Raw genomic sequence first — 18,691 nt, 5'->3', positions numbered from 1 at the left:
ATGGATAAAGTTTGACAGCTGAGAGCAGGCTTTCAAAATGGGAATTGTCAAGCAGCATTAGAATATGCATTATCTCTGCCACCTATAGCAATACCATTAGCAAAAATCCATGCTTAATAGACCCTACATTTCCGTATAAGTTGGAAATATATTTTACAATTAATTTAGGGTTCATTACTCATTCTGTTCACATAGAAACTGAAAACGTTATGACTTTTATTTTATTTTTCACTCTTATCTCAGTGTATTCTATAAAATTGCAAGTAGTTAAGAAGGAGAGAGATCTTTAAAAATAGTCTTTTGCACCTTTAAAAAGCATGCAGGCACAGTTTCTGAAGCTCCAAAAGGAATGGGACCTGCTAAGATAGAAATGGGAAAGCCACTATAACCTACACAAAAGTGACACTTCCTTTATGCGTCCAGGCCTGGCTCTTGTACATCTAAGATGCACAAAAAAATGCCCTCAGGTATCAGGTACTTTATAGCATATGGAGGAGTGTCAGTGGTAGGTGATGAGGACAGCACTGGCCAGGAGACTGTCTAAGGTAGCACATAGCTGTATGGAAGGATTGACTTGCTCCTGTGGTACTTGGAAATGCATTAGGAGATCTCCTTTTCTTCATCCTTCTAGCAGGAGAGTTCAAGTCTTAAGTGTTAAATGGCAGAGTTTAAGATTTTTGAAGATTTCCGTTCTGTGGAAACTGAACTGTTTAAAGATCTTTTCAAAGTGAGAGGGAGTCCTAAAGATTTCAGATACCAATCTCAAAATTGAAAGATGCTTGAGCTTTAAAACTTCTTCAGATCTCAGCTCTTCTTGTTTTGGATTTTACTGTTTTCTTTCTGGAAAATCCAAATTGTATCTTGAGCAAATAAGGTACTTGTTCCAATTAGGAAAAATAAAACAATTCTTGGTAGCTTTAGAAAAGAAGACTGTAACTTCACTGTAACTTCAAGGCAGTGATGCCTACTGACTTCTCTGCTGATTCTGGCCAGGAATTAGGAAACAATGCTAAGGTAGTTTTGATCACTATTGCCTTACCCCTCCCTGGGTTCAAAGGCGCTGATTTAAATCACGTCTCTCACTGGAGCCAGCAGGGATATTGCCTATGGAGCCCATTTAAGGAGAGGGAAGGAGATGACAGGCAAGGAGAGAAAGAAAATGCTTTCTAAAATAGGCCTGGGAAGACAATACAAGGCTGCTGTCTCATGTGCCATTCAGGACAGAAGCTTGTATTTTTCCTAATGATGTGCACAGTCTTAATTTATCTGAAAGATATGTCCTTTTTTTCTGGATTTGACAGGAATTGGAGAGACATGTGTGCATAGGTAGTCTGTGGCAAACCTCTTTGCCTTTCCTCCTAGATGGTGTCTCTGTCTCTTCCTCAGATCCCTAACTGAACATAGGCTTGATCCAGTCCCTCTGGTCTGAGCATCTGCTCCAGTATTTGTACCTCTGCAAGATATTCACAACTACAAGAATATATGGTTGTACTTGATGACCTTGAAGGTCTTCTCCAACCATAACGATTCTGTGATATGCAGTCTCTCTGAGTGGTTTCTGTGCAATCAAAGGCTGAAAGTATGGTGCTGACAGTGTGGTGCATAGCTCTCCCTTCACTATCTCTGAGGTTACACAAGTTGACAGTGGTGCTAGGTAGATGTAGGCAATTTATTCCCAGCCATTCCATTTCATGGTTTGTGTTGCTTTCTCCCTGTACTCTCACAGGTCAGCTATGCCTCATCCAGTCGTCTTTTGAGCAACAAGAACCAGTTCAAGTCCTTCCTCCGCACAATCCCCAATGATGAGCATCAGGCAACTGCAATGGCAGATATCATTGAATACTTTCGCTGGAACTGGGTTGGAACGATCGCAGCTGATGATGACTATGGCCGGCCAGGGATTGAAAAGTTTCGTGAGGAGGCAGAGGAGAGAGACATCTGCATTGATTTCAGTGAGCTCATCTCTCAGTATTCAGATGAAGAAGAGATCCAGCAGGTAGTGGAGGTCATCCAGAATTCCACTGCAAGAGTGATTGTTGTCTTTTCCAGTGGCCCAGACTTGGAACCCCTCATCAAAGAGATAGTCAGGAGAAACATCACTGGCAAGATCTGGCTAGCAAGCGAGGCTTGGGCCAGTTCATCTTTGATAGCCATGCCAGAATTTTTCCATGTCATCGGTAGCACCATTGGGTTTGCATTGAAAGCAGGACAGATTCCAGGTTTTCGTGAGTTTCTGCAGAAGGTACATCCCAAGAAGTCTACCAACAATGGCTTTGCCAAGGAGTTTTGGGAGGAGACATTTAACTGTTATCTCCCTGATGGGTCCAAAAATTCACCAGGCTCAGGTTCCTTCCACAAGGGCCATGAAGAAAGCATGGGAACTGGAAATGGTACATCTGCCTTCCGTCCTCCATGTACAGGGGATGAGAACATCACCAGTGTGGAGACACCGTACATGGACTACACACACTTGCGGATATCTTACAACGTGTACTTGGCAGTATATTCTATTGCCCATGCTTTGCAGGATATATACACCTGTACCCCTGGGAAAGGACTCTTCACTAATGGATCATGTGCAGATATTAAGAAGGTCGAGGCATGGCAGGTAAGTTTTTCACTGATATTATGGTCTGTCTGCAGCATGTGTATTTAGAGAGAGAGAGAGAAAAGGCAAGCTCTCCAGGAGCTCTCCTGAGAAAGGGGTACCATTGGTAATCTCTGATCTCAGAGACACAGTCAGGCTCCTGTGATTTAGCTGCATGTCAGGTAGCTGCCTGCTTCCACCCTCCAGTGAATGTAAGATAATTTGTGTTAGGTTTGCGGGTGGTGAAAGGACTTTATACTAAATTAAATTTCTTTATATTTGCTACAGGCCAAAAGTGTACGCTCACACAATTATGCAGCCTGTAACTTAGCCCTTACAATATATTGAGCCATTAGAATAAACAAGAGGGCCTGGAGAGAGCACGTAACCAAGGAAAACAATTTTAGAGGGTTTTTTTTTGTGGGTTTTTTTTTTTTTTTGCAAGTTCTACAGCCTTTGCAGCCCCCCAGCAATTTTCCACATTGCCCATATTCTTTTCTAGAGTTTTAAGCTTATATAGAATAGAACTAAAGAAAAATATAGAAGAAAAATAATGTCTTAATGTCTAAAATTATTAGTAAATAATGGGTAGCTGCTTTGATTTGGCAGTGATATTTGTGAAGCTATATGCAATGGTATATAGACGGTATATAGTAAGAGTATATAGTAAGACAATAGTAATGACTCAGACACATTTACTAGTCCAGTAGATGTATTCTGCTCACTATCATATGGATAATATTCTTGCATTCTGTTTTCTGATTTTTGAATCAGAATGGAGATGGAATACCCCAGGTGTTTGATTGTGCTATCCACTATTATAATCAGCACGTGTTTTTAATGTCTTGTACACTCTCAAACAAGAGAACTAGCCTGTAGGACTATCAAATATGTAGCAAATTCTGGTTTCCCAGCTCTGACCATGAGTGAAAACTTAGATCAAGCATATATGAAATCAGAACCACATTATAGGAAATAATGAGGATCACATCACTGTGTATGTAATTTCATCTATTCTAGCTAGTCACCAAAATAAAGGCACATACCACAAACTTTGCAAATGTTGAGACAGCACTCAGTTTGGTTGGGAACTGCAGTTCGGTTCTTGTCTAATCTCAGTCAGCGTATAAACATCAGTGAGTTGGTCAAACTCTACTTTTATCGGGGCATTTATCAGGAGCCTGTATGCTTTAGTTCTAGGTACCTCAGGAGTTCTAAAATCACTTTACTCTGAGTTGATGGGGACTGGACTTGACTCTGGTTTAGGGGAGTTTTGCAATTGCTGTCTCTCTCTTCAATCCTGTTCTGCTTTTCAGGACCATACTGCAGGAGTGGGCAAGTTGTAAATGACTTTTGCTTTGACTATGTTAGTTACAATGTTCCAGAATATATTTTTGATTGATTTTCTCATGCCTTGTCAACTTGCAAAGTAAAAAGAGCAGAATATTCATACAATAGCACAGTGAAATAGTGTGGTGCTTTCCAAGGATACCATAATAAGAAAGAAGGTCCTTTTATTTTTATGCTGTTGTCTGATGCTAAAGGATGACTGTATCAAAATGTGAAACATATCTGTGTATACATTGAGTAATATACTTGCTGCAAAAGAGGGAAGCGCCACAAGAAGGGATATGTAGGGGATAACATGAGTGGATAGGAGTAGTGGGTGTTATAAAAGGAACAGGTTATATTTGAAATAACTGCTATTATGTGGTGGCGGTGATCAAGTTTATTTGATATTTGTGCAGTTTTTCACTTCATTTCAAAATCACACACATGAATAGCAGGTAAATGCCAGATTTGTGTGCACATCTACTTCACATCAGGCATTGCGCCTCATTACCCTCGGGTAGCTTTCATCTGCCACTGGGGTAATGAGTTCATCTTGCAAACATACAATCTTCCAGCATCTACAGAGAGCAGTATTCTGATCAACTAGAATCTAAGTTTGACGGAAACCTTTCTATTCAAATGAAACTCATTCCCAGCGGTACTTCTACCAGTGGTCACAAAATCAGTTCAATGTTCCTTATTATAAAGCAATCTGAGAGCATGAAGAAGGTGTTAAGAAAACCCTACACTGGAGATTGAAAGCAGCAGCTGCTAATAGTGTCTGAAAGCATGAACCAGGTGGTATGTTGGAGAGATAAGGCATCCCCTATGAACTTGTGGCTCCATTAACCTAAACTCCTGTCCAGAACACCCTGTGCCACCGAGATCTGTGGCTTCTGAGGTGTGTTCTACAATTGAATTAAGTATTAATTTTGTTGCCTTTCACTGTCATTAGCCCATTAACTCATATGACTTATAATTCATTCATTGTCTGCTAGCTKTTTTTTTTTTTTTTTCTCAGAATATAAACCTTTTGGAGGGAACTATTTTATATAATTTTTGTGAGGAATATGTGTAAGTTTGTATACAAATCACATTTTTACTACAGTGATTGTTTTGTCTGAACTGGACAGTATGAAGCCTAGATCAGGATTCCTGTGAGTTTGTTAAATTAGGTGCAATACAACAACTATGAATTGACCATGTACAGTTTGAGAAAGGTGTATGTTTCACCATAGGGCAAGTAAGATCTTTTTTTTGCATTCTGCCTCAGCTAAAATGTTAGATAGTAACAACTTTCTTCTCTACATTTTGTAGCTACTTGTTTAAGTAAGATGTCTATGCTGCAGGTATTCTGAAAAATGTATATGCTAACTGCAGTAATGTTTCATGAAATTACCCTACCGCAGGACAGAAGATAGTCCAGGTGCACACTGAGCTGTGCAGGACATTGGTAAAGACCAGGTAGTATTCTCTATATATGTCATTAGCTATGTTGTATCTTGCACAGTATTCATCAAGATCAGATCAAATTTTGATTTTTTTTTTCCCTGGTCAGCTGTGATTTTTCTCAGGAAATTATATTGAATAAAGCTAATGCTGTGTGTTGCTCATATTCATGGACTGTCTTGTTCATGGACCGCTCAAGTACAGGCTGTTCCATGCACCCTAGAACTGAGTGGTGGGACAACATGTCAAGAAGTGGGATGTGGGCTCTGGTCTCCTGGACTGATAGTGCTCTGAGAAAGCATAGTTCACAGGTATGTCTTGTCAGAATTCCGCATCCCTTTATCTTGCAACAGCTCAAATTCAGGTTTACAGTCAAGGTTACAGTCTGCTGCTGTAACCTTCTTTTATTAACATCTTCCTTGGTAAAATTTCTCAAGTCTTCTTTCTCTTGGTCTTCAAGTTCCTTGATTTTCTTGGTCTGAGAAAAGATTTATCACTCTTTGAGGCATTAAATAAACCACAAGGATCCTAATCAGTCTTCTGAGCAGATATTCATTACTCCATATTCTTTCTGTGTGAGAACAGGAAAACAGTTTTTACCCTGATATAGTCCCTCTGCATTTGAAACCATGCATTTATCTTCTTGTTGATTGTCAACAAGCAGCTTATGAGCCTCTTCTTCTGTCTCACAGTAAAGGCATTGCAATTAAATGGGAAAGATGGATTCCTGTGGATATGAGAAGGCAAAGGCTATGGTATAAAATATCCTTAGTTTAGACTCCCAGGTGATTTTCAGGCAATGGTTACACTGGAAATCGTGAATTTGGGGCACTTCAGGCATAAAAAAAAATGTTAATAAGTAATACCAGCTCTTCTAGGCACCAACACAAAGCACATGCTGAAATATTAACTGTCCAAAAGATTAGCAGGTTAAAGAGGCAGTCATTGAAATTCTTCTATGTCTAGAAATCTGATTTGCACTTGGGTGCTCTTCAACAAGAAAAACAAAAAACCAAAAAAAAAAAGGAAAAAAAAAGAAAAAAAAAAGAAAAAAGGCAAGCATAAATGGGCCCTACCTAGCAACAGCTGAAGTCTTTTATTACAGGGCTGTGCGCACTGTAGCTAACAGTTCCTTCCTGTGCGCTGGTGATACCCATTATGAAGAGGTAAATATTCTGAAAATGGATTGGTGCTTTCTCCAACCTTACTCTTAGGTATGGCTGTATGGTGGTAATTGATTCTGCAAGGCTTTCAAGAAGTGGACAGTTCCTTAAGAAACATGTGTCTCTCCAGACCTTTGAGCCTAAGGACTTATCTAATCAGTTTTGTATCGGTTGAACTATATAAGATGTCTGGACATTTAAAATAGTTTATTAAATATAGCTGACTTGAGATATTGAAAATGAAGCAATAGCAGAACAGATATTAACTGAGGCTTCTGTGAGACTCAGTCATTCAGGAAGAACCGCCATGAAATTGGAGTGAGCTGCCGAACATCAGGTAATTGCAAAACCTCACCTAATCTGCACTATAAACAAACTGGAGATATATTTGCTATGAACAAAAAGTGAGCCATCTTATCAGTGGGGAAGGTGGCCGTTTAGGACAAACAATAGTTAATCTGAGACCAAAATGAGAAGTAAGCAATTTGTGCCACATAGAAATTTGTGGGTGAGCACAGCAAACACAGCTCACAAGGGCAAAACCATATGTTTTCTGATTCATCAGTCTGGCAATAATTTGTTGTCATCTGAGAACAGAATTTGCGGTTGCTCTTCAATTAAGTAGACAATTTAGGGAGTATTATTTGGATATCTCTTCTACCAAAAGCAGAAAGACTTAATATACTTCATAGTGAGTGGGCCAGGCCTGTATCATCATCAGTTGAAAATGTACAAGGAAACTATTGCCCCTAGCACCTTGGAAAAATATTTAAATCAAATTTTGGTTATGTAAGATATTCTATGAGAATCATGATACTTGAAAACAGTGAGCTCATAGGGTAGCCATAGGCTCTACTATCAGCTTTAATAATTGGATAAATTATCATAATTTGTCTAAATTTAATACTGAATAATATATGATAATGTATTTTTAAAAATAAGCCTACCCTAGGCTTTTAGATATTTTGCCAGAATTATTGTGCGATACAATGATATCTTAAGAGCATTAAGAGATCTGATTTATTCAGTCAGGATTTCTGCTAACAGATTCTTCACGATTAGTAAACACAGTTTTCTAGCCATTATACTTGATGGATTTCTCCAAATTATGTTTGTTAAAACTGAAAAACAAGCAACTGTGACGTAAGGTCTAGATTAGGTATCCATGATGGTTCTTTCATATCATGGCTCCCTATAATGATAGGAGCAAACAAAATACAGTTCAAGTATACAACAGCACTGACAATGTGCTCTCCCTATGTCCATATGGCTGCTTTCGTTTGTCCGGAGACTGTCTCTATACCAGTCCTTAACAGGACCCTCAAGCCTTAACAGGAACCTCAAAAATATTAAAAGAAGCTCACTTTGCAAATGATCATGTAGTTTATTTTCTTTTGTATAATAAACTATGTAGATTTACACCATGTTTGGAAAAGTAATCTTGATCCATATTACAAATACTTTATATTAGACGTAAAGCCTAGTTATTTCATTTCCAATGGAGCGTGTTTGATGATCAAATGTGAATTTAACAAGATCTATTTTCCCCAAAGGCATATTGACTAAAAGACACCTTTCTTTATTAGTGTGGTCTATGGCTGGTCACATTTCCTGTCACAAATAACATCTTATTTCTAATTTGAACTTAATTGTCTTTAAGTTCTGTTGCTGCTTATTTGGCCTTGCTCTGTTAGATTTTAAAAGTCCAGATTAAGTACTCATCATTTTTCTTAAGAAATGATTCTTTGATCAACTTATTCCTGGGTCTGATCTTGATAATTTCAACATAGTGGTTTTTAGTTGTTCGGTACTTTTTTTTTTTGCTTTATGTCTGCATATTGTCTGTCTAATCATCCTTCCTTTTGGCAAATGTTCAGTATTTCTCTAACAGCCTCAGTATAGCCAGACATTAAAAAAAAAATCCTCCTATACATACACTTATTACTCTCCTGTTTATATATGCACTAGTTACAGTAGCCTTTCTTGCCACAGCATGCAATGGAAAGGTCACATTAAGTTTTCAGCAATACTTTGCAGGATGTGTTATTTATTCTGTAGCTGTGATTGGAATTTCCCATTCCTTGATAAATAATTTTGAGTTGCATTGTGTTAAATACACATGTAAGAGAGCAACCTTCAGGAATCCATTCTCATTTTTAGAATTTGCCATCATGTTAATCCATGCTTTTTCTGCAAATTTTCCCAGCAGCACTTTTATTTTTATTGCCAGAATATTGATGAATATATTGGATGATGCTGAGTTGTTTATCAAGGCTGGAGGAATTCCCTATTAACTACCCATAACTGATGATTTGTCTCCATTGTTTATCAAGGCTGGAGGAATTCCCTATTAACTACCCATAACTGATGATTTGTCTCCGTTGATGTCTATTTTGCCCATCTGACAAGCAATCTTGAGTCTTCTAGTGGATGCCTTGCGTTAGATGTAAAGCTTAGATATTTCGTTCGAAAGGGTTTGTTTGGCAACCAAAGATGTATTTAACAAGATTTCTCAAAGGCATGCTAACATATAATTTTCTTCTAATTGAGCCTCAGCTCAACTCTTCTTTCTCCATTGTTTTTCTCTGGGATCGATGTCAGGCCAGCCAATCTTTCAATACAGAGGACATCCCTGTGTCATTTTCGATGACATCTCCCATTGGCAGCCCATCAGAGGCTGGACTGGCACCCTCCAGAGGGGCACGTGGAGAAGGAGAAAAGGCTTTTGCAAAAGGACTCATGTTTCATGTCCTGTATGGACTGGTTCAGAGGGAAATTTAAAACTGCATTGATTGTGCATTACATTTGGATGTGTAGCAGAGATGTAGAGGAGGATTGCTGTAGAATAATATTAGCTAATTTATTGACTTGGTCATTTGAGACTAGAGGCATTTATATGTAGTATTGTAAACCAGCTCTTGCATTAGCAGTCTTTTTATTGCTAGTGGAGTGCTGTGGTGAACTATCTGGTTCTGTCGGACTTTTACAGCCAATTTAAATTGCCAGGCTGTTCTATAATCCCTTTCTAAGGACCTTCTACCTCCATTAATGTCATATGATGACTTCCAAAACAAGTACCCTTGGGATAAGAATCGCCTATTTTCTTCTGTTATTAAGGGCAATTATGTGTAATTCATTTAGCTTTATGGTTCCTTCACTATCCCCTTTAGCTATCTTTTACAGCCTTATGTAAGTCATGAGGGTCTGCAATAATTTCACATGATACCTAATGTTTAAAGAATTTCTCAATATATAGCCTGGTGGGATTTTTTAGATTCTACTTTCAAGTAATGCAATACTTGTGTTCTGCAGCCTTATTTGAATAATCTGTGTTGAATTTGTTCCTCTAGAGTGTGCCATAATAAATACAATGCTGTTGACCTTTATATGCATGATAAGGATTGCAGTATTTCCTTATCCCTTAATTAGCTTTAATTTTAATGAGCACAGCCATGGTATTTGAAAGTGACTCTGGGCTTATCATGCCTGCAGATCAGGTACAGTTTCTTAGTCCTTTCCTTGTCATAGGATCAGCTCTGTTCTGTTGGGCACTACGACTTCTATCATCACTGGACTATATTTGTACATTGATAGGACAGAGAAGTAGGAACCTTGCCTGATTTTGTGTTTCATTCTATTACAGGTTTAGGCATTCCCAGTAGACATTTCTCTCGCCTCCCAGGATTTTGATCCTTGATTATTAGGAAAGGCATTAGTACTCAGGGTATCTGCTCGGAGAATGCTATCATTCCATATACCACATTTGTGCTTCACTTCAATTTTCTGATTCCACATAAATCTTTGATTCTAGAAAATCATCTCATTGAGTAGATTTGAAATGTAATGCAGAGGGTGTTGCCAGTCTGCTCACTTCCTCTTGTACCTTGTGGACCTAGTCAAGGGCAAACGTGAAAATTTTATATTTTCCATTGATGTCAAACTTAGCAGTATCATAGACTTCAGTGATGTGCTCTTAACTTTGTATTAAGTTGTATGAAATCAAGACTAGCATGCAATGAGGAAGTATGTTTAGAATGGAAAGATGAATGCAGTGTGGAGACCAACAAACTGGACAGAAGATCTGCACATGGACAGCACAAGTTCTTGAGTCTCTTGGCCCCATCCAAAACAGGTGTTGCAACCTCCTAATAGTAGTTGAAATAATTTAGAAATCCAGCTATGCAGTGCCAAAATACCGCAAGACTATTCTTATTTCCTTTGGGAACCCCTGTGACTCAGTAGACAGGTCTTTGAAGCATTGTAGAGGGAATTTTGCGATGTCATTGATAGCACAGTAAATTTAACCCTGCAGAGAGTGTCCTTATTTTATGTCAGACAAGTGTAATTTTGAAAATGTATACCTTCAATATTTTTGATCTAGTGACTTGCTCCTATTTCTGTAGCCACTTTTAATTTGCTACTTATTTTACACCTCGGTGTCAAGACAGGGCCAAAGCTGCTACTACATTGAAGCATCTTAGCAGGGTCCCTTGATTGCTGGTTACAAAAGCTGTACCCAGGTAGAGAGGCACCCAAACAACTCCTTGTCATAAGAATCTCTGGACTCCCAACAGTTTCCAAGAAAACTAAGCATTCACAATATAGCACAATCAAAGGAAACGGCAAGTAACTTCCACCAAATCAGCAAGTGAGGTGTTTACAACAAAATCCATCTGTATTGCTTCCCTTTCCTTATTTCTGTGAGTTTCTGTTGGAGGATCTTCTTTTCTCTCATTAAAAAAAATAAAAAATCCAAGTGTGCCCATGGCAGCACCACTGCTACCAAGGGTGTTGGACAGTAGAAGGGAAGGAGAGAAGCATCCTTTGGATGCCTAGGGATCTTACATCCATAATAGAAGAAAAACTCATCTGAACGAGTTATCAGTTCAAAATATGCTAAGTATGCATGGCAGCTTGTCATCCTATGCTTCTCTAGAGTTTACTGTTCTTGAGTCAGTGATATTTTGCAGCAATGAGGCCCATCACATAAACAGGAGTCTTGTCAAAAGCCTGAATGAAGTCAGTTGGTTTCACAGGTTCTCTGCATCTATGAAAATGTAAGTTAGCATTAGCTACAAATTGCTATGTTTCATAAACATTATCTGTCTCCTTCCTTGTAGTAAATAAGCTTATATTTTTTTCCTTTCCCTTCAACTGGCTGGCGGGCTGGCTAAGAGCTGCCACCACAGACCCTCAACCTTCTTACTCTTTCTTCGATTTATATATATGTATTTTTAATCAAATGATTAGAACTAAACTCATTTTTCCCTAGAAATAATGTCTTACTGATGTATATATTGGCATCGTATTTTCAGTATTTCTTTCTCACTTAAATATCATAATATTTTTTTTTTCAAATGTATAATAGATTGAGGGGTTTTTTTATTTCTTTGTTTGTTTTCAGTGAGTTGCCTAGATAATGAGCAGGACTTTCTTGAGTGGTTACTGTTGATTTATTTTCCCATAAAGGTTATGAATAGCTTAAATTATTGCTTCTATTATGTGACAATTTGGAGTTGACGTGTACATTTAGCCTTCTATAGGGTCTGGTAAAAGGATGTCATTTAGTTCTCACATAAGCGCAACAACTTTGAATGTTCTCAGGTTGTTCTCAGCCTTGGTAGAGTCTTGATTCTTGAGTCTTCAGCTGAACTCTGTCAGTGTCTGGCTTGCTATCACTGTTCCGTCTTTTCAGCTCTTCACTACCCCACTACTTTCTTCCAGAGCCAGTCTTCCTTTTTAATCTGTATAAATCCAGACTACTGTGTACCTGACAGTTTCAGTCTTGGTGCACGGCTCAACCCTTATACAGTAGGTGATCACATACTTAGGCATTTCTTGTGCATGAGGCTCAATGGGCATAGCTAAAGAGCATCTCATTTTGTTACAAGGTGTTTATGGTGAGAATCCCAACTGTGTTTCTCATTTTAAACCTTTTCATCTGTATTACTCTTGTAATGCTAAAGTGTTTCAATAGTCACCTTTTTCCAGTAGAAAACCAATGGGAAAAAAAAAAAAGTGAGCTGAACAGGAATGGCCGAATTTGAGCCTGGCAATAAATCACTTCCTACATTGTCTAATGGATTTTGTTGCCTTCAGGACATCTCTTGAGGGAAAAGAGGAAAAAAAAAAAAAAAAAAAGGCAAAATTTATGGGGTTGGCATATCCTGGTATCTTCGTTAAAGAAAGCCTAAGTTAACGTGGTAGCTGAGTTCTTAAATCCTTGTTCTTAAATCCTTTCAGCATCACGAAAATATCTCTTCCTGTGCTTGTTTGCAAATCTGAAATCACAGGGAAGAGGAGACCCTCAGCAATTCAAATTGAATGTGGGAACTTGACATTTTCAGTTCATTTGCCAGCACTTCCTATCAAGCCACAAAGTGGAACTATGCATTGATCTGAGCATGGAAATCCTACTAAAGCAAAGAGAAAAGCAAATGGTTCTCATCAGTCCAGAACTGTTTTATAGGCCTGGATAGAACTAGACATACTGAATTGCATGGGGAAATGTATATTAACTGCCAAGACAGGAATCTTTCCAACCGTGTACTCAGAGGAAGAATCATTTGTCTTTGACAGCACAAACACCAGTTAGGTGCTCAGCTTCAGTTCCCTTGCAAAACCATTTTACCTGCTCAGGAATTCTGTCAAAACAAAACTGCAGAATAAAGCCAAGGGAATTAGATCCTTGCAGATTGGGGGCTCCTTAAGCACCGGATACAGGTGAGACAGAGAAAATGGTAGTCTATAGTGGATCAGGACACAAGCATTTACTTAGAATTAGCAAGACTGGAGCTTTTAACCTACTGGCATATATCACACACTCCCTCCCTCACATTGCCCACAGTGTTATGTTCAGTAGATTATCACTGCTGGTCTGTGAAGGTGAGAAAGCTGTGTTAGTTCCTGCTGTGCAGCTGTGCTTGGGCATTGCTGGCCAAGGCCCCTGGGCAACCCCTGGTGCTCATCTGCGTGCACTCTCTGACTCTTGGATCTTCATAGACTTTCAGGATTTTTCCTACAACCAGGTTACTCACCCTCTTCCTTTCATCCCTGTTTTTCACATTTTAAATGGCCTAAGTGCAGAATCACAACATTTGATCAGCTTCCTAATTGACAATACTGTCTCATGTCTCTACTATTTGGAGGATTCTGGATGTGGTACTTCTGTTTGGTCCAGCTGTTTCAACCAATTCTGTTTGATTATTGTTCTGTAATAACCAGAAGTTACAACTAGCCCACACTGTTTTCAGCAAGCCCATACTGTTTTCAGCAAGCACACTTGTGCTTAGGTGCACAGAAGTTCTATTTTGGACATTTACATACACACCAATTTATCTGCTGCCTGTCAGCATTTTTTTTTTTTAACTACCATAGGCCTCAATATTAAAGGTCCAAAGCAAGCAACACTGGATAGCAAGAAAAAGTGATGAAAGGTCATAAGGATCTGGCCAGGATAAGCAGCAGAATAAAGGGTATTTATTAGAAGCAAGACAGCATTATTCAAAAAGGGCTCTGGTCACTGAGTAAAACTGAAAGGATCATAAACTCTGTCAGACTAAATGTAAAAGTAAAATAAAAGTAGTAAAGTAAAAGTAAAATAAAGTAAAGTAAAAGTAAAATAAAAAACATTAAGAGAGCCAACGTCACTCCAGTCTTCAAAAAGGGCAAGAGGGAGGAGCCGGGCAATTACAGGCCAGTCAGCCTCACCTCTGTCCCTGGAAAGGTGATGGAGCGGTTCATCCTAGAGAGAATCTCCAGGCATATGGAGGAGAAGAAGCTGCTGAGGAGCAGTCAGCATGGATTCACCAAGGGGAAGTCATGTCTGATGAACCTCATAGCCTTCTATGATGGGATGACAGGCTGGCTGGACGAGGGGAGAGCCGTGGATGTTGTCTACCTTGACTTCAGCAAGGCTTTTGACACTGTCTCCCATATCATCCTCATACGGAAGCTCCGGGACAGTGGGCTAGACGAGTGCACGGTGAGGTGGATCGAGGGCTGGCTGGATGGCAGAGCTCAGAGGGTGGTGAGAAATGGGGCCGAGTCCAGTTGGAGGCCTGTGGCCAGTGGTGTCCCCCAGGGGTCAGTGCTGGGCCCAGTGCTGTTCAACCTGTTCATCAATGACCTGGACGAGGGCACGGAATGCACCCTGAGCAAGTTTGCAGATGACACCAAGCTGGGTGGAGTGGTCGACACTCCGGAGGGCTGTGCTGCCATCCAGAGGGACCTGGACAGACTGGAGAGTTGGGCAGAGAGGAACCTCATGAGGTTCAATAAGGACAAGTGCAGGGTCCTGCACCTGGGGAGGAATAACCCCAGGCACCAGGACAGATTAGGGGTGGACCTGCTGGAAAGCACCTCCACGGAGAGGGACCTGGGAGTCCTGGTTGACACTAAGTTAACCATGAGTCAGCAGTGTGCCCTCGTGGCCAAGAAGGCCAATGGGATCCTGGCCTGCATCAGGAGGAGTGTTGCCAGCAGGTCAAGGGAGGTGATTCTGCCCCTCTACTCAGCTCTGGTGAGGCCGCACCTGGAGTACTGTGTTCAGTTCTGGGCAGCCCGGTATAGGAGGGACGTGGAGCTTCTGGAGAGGGTCCAGAGAAGGGCAACCAGGATGATTAAGGGAATGGAACATCTCTCGTATGAAGAGAGGCTGAGTGAGCTGGGCCTGTTTTCTCTGGAGAAGAGACGGCTCAGAGGGGATGTGATTAATATGTATAAGTTCAGGAAGGGAGAATGCAGGGAGGAAGGGGACAGGCTGTTTTCACTGGTGGCCAGCGACAGGACGAGGGGTAATGGCCACAAGCTGAAACACAAGAAGTTCCGTCTCCAGGTGAGGAGCAACTTCTTTACTGTGAGGGTGACAGAGCAGTGGAACAGGCTGCCCAGGGAGGTTGTGGAGTCTCCTTCTCTGGAGGTCTTCAAAACCCGCCTGGATGCCACCCTGTGCCACATGCTGTAGGTGTGCCTGCTTGAGCAGGAAGGTTGGACTAGATGATCTGTAGAGGTCCCTTCCAACCTTAAATATTCTGTGAATCTGTGAATCTGTGAAAATGTTGAGTCATAGACAGTTGCTAGAAAGGAAAAGATAAAGCAGAAGTGTGCTCACTATGGAAGAACTTGAGAAAGATCCTCAGCTAAAACCCTGCTTACAGGGGACTTGTTAGAGGAGCTGTCTGAAACTGAAGTAACTGCAGAAGAAGCTAGGTAACACAAGAGCAAAATGAACTTTTTTATTACTATTACTATTTGGCAAAAGTGAAATGAGGGCGGTGCTTTTCTCATAAAATGCAGATCTCCTTCCTTGAAGTAGCTGTGTCTGTGAAAAGTAGCTGTGAAAAGTTTGTACAGGTGCAAAACACAAAAGTGTAACGTCATGGAAGAATAATCCACCAAGGGTTATTGAGTGCAAAGACCTTTGGCATAGGAAGTCACTAAGCCGCAGAATGTGTGAGGTTTTTCTGGGAAAGTATCACATCCACTTCTTCTATTTCCTGGCATTTGCTGGCATTTCTGTGGTATTTGCTCTTGGTCACACTCAGAAATGGGATCCTGGAGAGATGGACCACTGATCTGACCTGATACAGGTGTGTTTGTATTATATTCTTCTGTTCCTTCTTTAAGAGTTGAAACCCCATTAGCCAGAATATCTAGCCTCAATAAAGCATGGGCTTGTATTGATCTTTAGAAGAATAACAGCAGAGTGAACTAGAAGGGAATTTACAAGTCATTTCTGATAATAAGCATTTTAATTTAAAAGCATTCTAATTCAATGCCTGACAGAAAAAAAATATCTGTAAGGTAGAATCATAGAGAAAGTTCTCCCTATTGGCTTCTGGTTCAAGCTCTGTGGCCATCACTTATTTCTTAAAATCTCAGCTCTAGAGTGTGACACATGAACCCCTGACACATGCTCCTTGCTGAAGCAGTCTTTTAAGTCTTTGTGGACTGAGTCCTCAGTATTTATGATTCTAGGTTTAGATATAAAACATAATGGCACATTTTTTAACTGTGAAGGCTTCAGCTAATCATTGATAGGTGCCTATAGAAGAATGTTGTTGCTTTTTAAAATTTCAGTACTTAAATATGCATTTCCATTTAGACGTTACCTTCATTCTGTGGAAAGTAGCCTTTGTTGATATATAGGCATCATTCTTTTTGTGACAATCTAAAACAAGAACATGCCCTATCTGTTCAGTTACTGCTTCACAAGCTGCCTCTCACAAATCTAGACCTCAAGACCAACTTTGGTCTTTGTTGGGAAAACATGGTTTTATTATTTCTGTCATTCCTATTATCCCTCTGGTTGGGATTCTTCCTAGGGCATGCATGTTTCTTGCAGGAACTGACACACTGGACTCTCGTTCTCCTTGGTAGGGTCATGCCTGGGAGAAGACAACATTTGGTGCAGATCAGTGCTTTCTTATGAATATTTACCTGCCTGTTAGAGGCATCAGTTCACCACATCAAAAGAAGTGCAAGGTCTCCACCTCCTGTCTGCACAAATAACATTCAACCACACACTGAAATCCAGTCAGGCCTCGGAGAGAGCAGAGCAGCTGTTTAGCAGAGAGCTGCAGAAGTGTTTGAGAGTGCAATGTTGAGCTGGAGTGAAGAGCAAATCTTCGAGTAGAAGGTCTAACTGCAGGGTCAGTGAAGGTCAGTCACTGAGAGTTAGTAAATGAGCAAATCTGCTGGAGCCCCTGGAGTGGGAGAGGAAGAAGAAGAGGAAAGGAGAGTCCAAGAGTCCTCAGCCTTACCCTCATTTTCAGTGTCCATCAGAGGGTGAATTCTTCCAGGGACAGGGCTGGGCCTTTACTGAGATCATCTCAGCTGTGCAACATATGAGGCAGCTGATCTAAAGAGTGGGGCTAATGAGGGTGAGAATGAGAGAAAAAATCCTACCTCCACTATGACATGTTAATCAAATATTGAATAGCATGGTAATATTTGGATGTATTCCATCAATATCACAAAAAAAAAAAAAAAAAAAAAAAAAAAAAAAAAAAAAAAAAAAAANAAAAAAAAAAAAAAAAAAAAAAAAAAAAAAAAAAAAAAAAAAAAAAGACAATGGTATCACCAGCCATGTCCTGTTTGGTCCTGCTCTAATTTTTCCAGCTCCTCTCAGGCTGGCATTATTATAGGCAGTGAGACAAAAGGAGGGCCTCTCTCTCTGCAGCTCTGGGGATATCAGCTTGAGATAGGAGAGTCTCAAAGGGAAATAGCAAAAAATGAAACAGTTTAGCAAAACTGACAAATTAATGAAGGGATTCTGTTCCTCTGTTAGACTTCAGCCAAACAATTCTGTCTGTTCCATGTCTATGATTTGCCTGTCTTGACAAAATAATTTCATTTTTCCTCATTCAGGATTGTATGTTTGCATGTAAGGGGGAAAGGAAGGGACTTAAATGCTGCCAGAGGTACAAAAACTGAAAATTAAAAAAAAACTGCAATATGGATGAATTGTATCACAGCTTCTAGTACAAGTTTTCCTACATGTTGCTGTTTCTGTCATTTACCTATCAGGCCAGGTAGTTCATTAATTTTGGAACTGCAGTGGTGCCAGTATTAACTGCTCTTGTCCACAGTTTGAAATAGTTTAAGACAATAGGTGAAAATTACAGGAGTCAACATGTGGGAGAGACAGAATGGGATTATGTGAAACATATCCCATTATGTGAAACATATCCTGTGACCAGGATCAGGAGACAAGAGTGCTGTGAACTGCCCAGGCCTACCACATGGTGAACAACTTTGATTTGTTTTTTCTTACAGAAGTGCATTGGTCTTGAAGTTTTTAAATCAAAACTCAAGTTGTAATTATTTCTCAAGCATTGCCGTTCTGAGGGATGAAAGATGAACGATGCTAAATGAGAGCATATGCAAAGTGGTTGCAAGGGCAGAGTGAAAGGAATGTCCGGGTGACTGAAAGGCTACAGTGACTATCGCCACTTTTCTACCCACTAAAGAGAGCTGCAGAGTTACAGAGGGAGATGGAAGGGTTGGGAGAGGAATGCTAAATTCTCTAATGCTAAATTCACCAGGTAGCACCTGGTGAGCAGAGTGTTACAGACGGGTCCCAACTGCCCTGGTCGTTTTAATACCTTGTGCTGTCATCAAGGATTCTACAGGGAGAGTATGCGTGCACGTGTGTCTA

The 18,691-nt window shown here is 40.1% G+C and overlaps 1 protein-coding gene across 1 annotated transcript in view; it reads left to right on the top strand.

Annotated features, from left to right (window-relative positions):
• CASR (calcium sensing receptor) overlaps positions 1-18,691 on the top strand; it is a 40,018-nt gene that overhangs the window by 14,655 nt on the left and 6,672 nt on the right. The window contains exon 4 of the mRNA XM_026054300.1: positions 1,727-2,608. Within this exon, the coding sequence (XP_025910085.1) occupies positions 1,727-2,608 (882 nt within the window). The remainder of the gene's footprint in view (positions 1-1,726; positions 2,609-18,691) is intronic.

The sequence above is a fragment of the Nothoprocta perdicaria genome, unplaced genomic scaffold (assembly GCF_003342845.1).
Source record: "Nothoprocta perdicaria isolate Ctin4 unplaced genomic scaffold, notPer1 scaffold_120, whole genome shotgun sequence".
Lineage (NCBI taxonomy): Eukaryota > Metazoa > Chordata > Aves > Tinamiformes > Tinamidae > Nothoprocta > Nothoprocta perdicaria.
This window is presented reverse-complemented; position numbering and strand designations above follow the sequence as displayed.